Source organism: Anarrhichthys ocellatus, unplaced genomic scaffold (assembly GCF_004355925.1).
Source record: "Anarrhichthys ocellatus isolate YVR2014 unplaced genomic scaffold, GSC_Weel_1.0 scaffold5, whole genome shotgun sequence".
NCBI lineage: Eukaryota > Metazoa > Chordata > Actinopteri > Perciformes > Anarhichadidae > Anarrhichthys > Anarrhichthys ocellatus.
Window position 1 is genome coordinate 5,996,446 of NW_022280035.1, and position 6,000 is coordinate 6,002,445.

At 40.1% G+C, this 6,000-nt stretch overlaps 1 protein-coding gene across 1 annotated transcript in view; it reads left to right on the forward strand.

Annotated features, from left to right (window-relative positions):
- Positions 1-3,989: 3,989 nt before the first annotated feature.
- r3hdml (R3H domain containing-like) overlaps positions 3,990-6,000 on the forward strand; it is a 3,444-nt gene continuing 1,433 nt past the window's right edge. The window contains 5 exon segments of the mRNA XM_031845795.1: positions 3,990-4,004; positions 4,300-4,314; positions 4,710-5,030; positions 5,645-5,763; positions 5,929-5,952. Of these exon segments, the coding sequence (XP_031701655.1) occupies positions 3,990-4,004; positions 4,300-4,314; positions 4,710-5,030; positions 5,645-5,763; positions 5,929-5,952 (494 nt within the window).

Consider the following 6,000-nt stretch of genomic DNA (forward strand, 5'->3'; position numbering starts at 1 on the left):
AGGAGAAAAGGCTGCCCATTGACAACACTGTTTTACTGTCCAGCTGCCTGCTCACACTGCTAAGAACGATGCTTTGTTCTCCTTCAATGACTAGTAAGAACATTTGATTATATCTGTTGCAAAATGGACGCATACCTTTCAGAGAATCTTTTCAGGGGAAATCATTTTAAACCTGCATTAATTTAATATTTTTTCCACTTGGGGGCAAGGCAATAACCTTAAAACATAACATTGATCCTAAGTTTAACTTGTTGCCTATCTATGCACCTCCAGCAGAGTTACATGCAGCATTCATTTGAAATTGTGTTTCCGGCTACCTTATGAATATTCACTCTCCTTTTAGCTTTGTTTTGGTCTCAACCAGCTCTTGTGAGAACTATCTGTCTCTTTCACTGATAAATGCTCCACTCTGTTCACCAGCTAGTTGCTAGCCTGTCTGCTTGGTGCTAAGCAGGTAGCGTACAGTTGGGTCACAGCTTTTTTGATTAATACCGGCTCCCTGCGGCAGCTGGACAGCATCAAAAAGAGCTGTGAGTGAACCACAGCAGTATACTGGAAAAACAAAACAACGAGCAAAAAGATGCCAAAAAGCTCTGTAAAGTCGAGAGGAATGGCAGAGTTTAGTGATTCTCTTTGAGTTCATCATTGATTAAAGCATGCATCTTCTTCATACGTCTCAGACAAAAGCATTTAGTTCCACCCATGACAAGTTTTAGGGTTAGGTTGCTTCACACATAAATCTCTCAGAAACACTGGCTCGCCATGTAATTCAACAGGCTGTAATTCTGGTGTAAGTGCTGCTGTGAAAGAGTTGTGTGGTACTCCAACCCTGTGAGAGCAAACAGCTGCTATATGCTGTTACTCAGACAGCTGAAAGGCCAGTCCGACACCAGAAAAGCTGCGGCTCAGGGGATCTCAAATACAGTTGGTGCAAGGTTTGTTTTATGTTCCCTTTCGGGTAAATACGGAAGGCCACTGTGTTCTCCTCTTCACCTTTCAGACACGACAAGGTCACTGCAAGCTTTTGTACATGAACACCCGACAGCGTCTCGAACCAGATGGATGATGTCATGCTGCAGGGAGTCTGGTCTGGTCCGGTCCCTTTTGGACTGTCCTGCAGAAGATTCTCTTCTCAGATTTCCTGACTCATGCCTGCAGAAATGTCCCCTGTTACCTGGACACTGCTTTGTGTTTTAGTATTTTCAAAACGGTATAGGAAATTAAATTATTGCCATTTTTCAGGCTGTGTTCAAGTCAAAGTAACTAAAGCTGTGGATTGTATCAGTGGATTCACTCATTATAGCTTCAACACAAATATGGCATATGCATGTTGTGACATCCTTTCGATGTCATTTACCCAGAAACCAGTCCTCAGACTGCTCGATGGCAAATATGGGATGGATTGCCATGGAATTTGGTACAGAAATACATACTGCAAAAAGAATGAATCCTAGTGAATTTGGTACTACCCTGACTTTTCCTGTAGCGCCAACAACAGGTCACTTATCGTGAATTATTTCCACATCTAGATGGATTGGCACAAATGCATCCTGACTTTTTGATGATCCTCTGACCTTTCCTCTGGCACCACCAGGAGGTTCGCTTTATGGATTTGATTGAAATGTCTCGACATCTTTTGGATGGCTTTTCATATTCATGTCCCCCTCAGGATAAATTGCAATTTTTGTTTGGCAATCCCTTCTTTTTTCATCAATCGACATTATGTGTGCAATACTCATATTCATACCTGCAAAACTAATCCAATCATTCTCAGATGAGATTAGTGCTCAGCTGAGTGCAATTTTCTGTTCTTTTAGCCTAAAGTCTGTATGGATCATTTTCACATTTCCACCTTCTTTCTGCTCAGTGTGAAGCAGCTCACTCACTGAGTAGATTTACTTTCTGGCTGCACCGCTCTTCCTTTACTTCAGATTTTCAAATTATCCAGCACGAATTTTCCAAAAATGTTTAATCTACAAGGGCTTTTACTCCTCAGTCAAACATACTGCACTCACTCCTCCATGTGTCATTCTGTCTGCCATTTTATATTGCTGCTTAACATTTCTTCCCTCTCTGATGTACGATGATAGAAATATTAAATATGTGACAGAACTGGCATGCATGTGGCCACTGCTATATTTAACTGGCTGACTCTACAAGTGCAAAGGTTCACAGATAATAGTTGTCAAGACCAACAACAAGATGTGACACTGGGTTTTAAGTCAACCATGAATGTTGTTGACCTTCTGTAGGCCCATGCCAGAGGCCCTGGCAGTCTCTTTGATGGAGCCCTCTGTGCATTTTAGACACGTCACAAATTCTGACTGCACTCTGCCCAACCTGTGTGGAAGTCTGCTGAAGACCTTTGAAGGGTTGACTTCAGAGAGCTTACCTGAGTGATCAGGTGTCACACAAAAATCCTCAGAGTGATACTTTGTTCATTCAGGTGGATTCCACTTCTTTCCTTATTGAATCGAAACCACTATTTTTCGACAATTGAGTTATCTCTCTTCTACCTGAGCTATTGCAGAAGTCACATATTGCTATCCAGCACAACTTCAATTACTACCAGGGTGCGGAAGGGAAAAAGTGACTCTAAAGGTGACAGAGAAGTTGATCATGTGACCTTCTCTATGGCATATCTATAATTTACATTAAACTTGTCTTATTAAGGCTTCCTAATGGCTCATCTATAGGGATTATTTAAAGGGTTTGTTTCCATTTTGCACTGTAATCAAAAATGTATTAAAGTGTTTTGAAGCGTAGGGAACGACACTTTAATTTGTACACTTAATCTAAAATGCAAACTTTAGATAAATGAATGGATACTTAAGAGATTGATATATGATAGAGTTTTCATGTTCGAAAAAAAATATAATGCACTCTTGGATGACTCGATAGTAAAATAGTATAAAGGTGGTCCGTGACCCATGTGTATCAATGTAGGGGTCCTTGACCCAAATAAGGATGAGAACCACTGCTCTAGGGAGCCTGTGTGTGTGTATGTATGTATGTATGTATGTATATGTATATATTGTTTTTATTTGTATGTAAAGCACTCTCAACTGCACTCTTAACTGCTTTGCTTTGTATGATATGGTGATACACAAATACATTTGAATTTTAAAAAATGCAATCTCCTTGTAGTGTTGATTTCATTGACACAATTATTGAATGGATTGTCATACAACTCAGTACACTCAGACTGAATTGTAATAAATATGGTGATCAAAGTTTTAATTCATCCAAATTTGTTTCGTGACCAAATAGTCCTAAAGTCTGCCTTAAATTCTCACTTCCCCCAGCCTTTATGCTGAACTCTGCAACTCTGCAACCTTTACATGCATGTAAGCTTATACATCTTAATCTGATCAATAAATCCCTGAACTGTTCCTGTCTGCCTGATTATCTGCATTTGGATCCTCCTCGCTTGTTGCGTCGCACTCACCTGCTTTACAGAAACGGCAGCAAAGGTCATGACATTCCCATCAGCCTCAGCTGGCTAATGTCGCTAATGCGACGTCATGCGCAAACACATGACGTCGCATTATATGTGCTACACATCAGAGTGTTGGCCTCCTCATTATGAGCATATCCGCATGCTTGTGTTAGCGTTTAGCTCAAAGCACTGCTGCTCCTGAAGCAGTTGTTGCGTACTCTAGTTACTGTGCCTTGTCTGCTGATGTGAATGACGTCCACTGTTAAAGATGCACCACGATGAATGAGTTGTCACTATCTTTGCCGGTGACATGCAACTGTTGAGTTTTCAGCTCGCACTAAATGTTGGGATATTTCTAAATTTTGCGGATATTCTACACAGTAACATCAAGTTTCAAAAATATATCAATTAACAAGTGATTTCTTTAAATGTTTGTTTTATTTTTGTTCATTTACTGAGTGGAATAACATGAAACAGAAACTCTATTTAAATGATTCTGTGGTTTTCTTCTTCCTGGACCAACTTGATGATCTGACAGTGATGTGACAAGATGACGGTGAAGAATGTGAGTCTTGATATAGTCATGTGTGTTTGTGTATTTCTTTCATAAAACAAATCCGACATGCTGTTGAACTTTTAAACAACCAGTAAAATATTTCATGACTTGTGTTCTGAAAGCCAATTTCCTGTGGTTGAGATTTCCTCTCCAGTGGAAGGAAAGTCAGAGACGGACTGTAGGTTCAGGAACGAAGAAGAAAAACGGGAGGTTTTGTTTTGTAAGCCACACGTGAAAACCCGGCTTGTTTGCAAAGGCTCGTGTTGAAGTGAGGATCTCCTCGTCGCTCTCTGCTCTTTGAAAGGATCCACTGAGGAAGGTATGAAACTCCTGTTTTTTTTTTTCCTGTTTTTACGTAACAAATGTGCTCTCTGTTGACTGCATTATGTTTTTTATTTATCTGATAAGGGTATATTTGCAAAAACGGATATCTCTGCTTTTCCTAAATCATATTTTTGTGCCCACCAGGAAATATCCGTTAAACTGGTGTTGGTCTATTCACTTTAAGAATTGCCGTCATCTGTTTTTGCAAAAGAAGTCTTCAGAGAGTTTGGCAGCAATACTTAATATGTTGGAGATTTAGTTTATTTTCATTGTTCTGAATCCCTCGATTAATGCATATCAGAATCTTCCAAAAGAATAGGGTGCAATCGTAAAAAACCTCTCTTAGGTTCTTTCAATGTCAGTCTTGATGTAAACTCGTCTCCACTTCAGAGTCGTGCCGGGAGGTGGTGCAGCTGCAGCCTCCTCCTGCTCCACAGGCCTCAGATGGGTGCTGCTGGTGTTCAGCTCCTCTTGGCTGCCACCCTGTGGATGACGCCTCACATGGGAGCTGCTGCTGTGCTGTCGAGCTCCACAGAGCTGCTCAACACAACCAGGTCAGGAGCTGAGACACAGTCGGGCTTTAGGATGCTCACTGGAGCTGTCGGCAGACGTAAACGAGCCATTTCATCCAGAGAGATCAATGCTCTGCTGGATTACCACAACCGAGTCCGCTCTCAGGTCTTCCCTCCTGCAGCTAATATGGAGTTCTTGGTGAGGAAACGTGGTGATTCAGACCAGTATTGGAATGTAACTCAGTACATTTACTCAAGTACTGTACCTAAGTAGTCTACAATTTTGAGGTACTTGTACTTTACTTGAGTATTTCCATTTAATGCTACTTTTTATATTTATACTCTACTACATTTTGGCAAATATTGTACTCGACTACATTTATTTTAAAGCATTAGTTACAAGGTATTTTGCAGATTTAGATTATTAAAACACAATATAAAATAAAGTAATATATTTTATGATCTCTATAATATGTGGAAGCTGTTTGAGCAGATAAAAATGACTTCAATACATTTCTACCCATTGGATTTTGAGAGAAAAAAAGTGAAAAACTGCACACCTGATCCCACAAATCTTAAAATATATCCTAGTATCTAACTAAAAAAAAACTCCCTTTTATACTACAAGTAACACAAAACAACATGTTCTTGCTTATTTTGTGGTACAAAAAAAACTACCAAGACACAGGGAGCAGATGGATGTTTTAGTGTATTTTAAGTGTAGTTTTTTTAAATTTTATTTGTTTCCATACAGAACCGAGTGAAATGAACAACCCCTGTCTTTCTCTTTTCCTCCCTCTTGGCTCTATACAGCTCTGGGATGAGGGACTCGCTAAGTCAGCAGGCTCTTGGGCATCACGATGCCTTTGGGATCACGGTCCGACACAAGCCATGAGATACATGGGCCAAAACCTGTCAATCACCTCAGGAAGGTAGTTCAGACACAAGAATCAACTCTTGGTTTTATGACTATGGTCTTAACATATATTGGATAAATCATATATGTATGTATGTATGTATGTATGTATGTATGTATGTATGAATAATAAAAAAAAAAATCTTGGAAGATGTGGATGAATGTGTGTTGGATGTGACAGGTACCAGTCCATCACTGATCTGGTCCTGGTACGAGGAGAGGCATCACTTCTCCTTCCCGAACCGATGCAGTG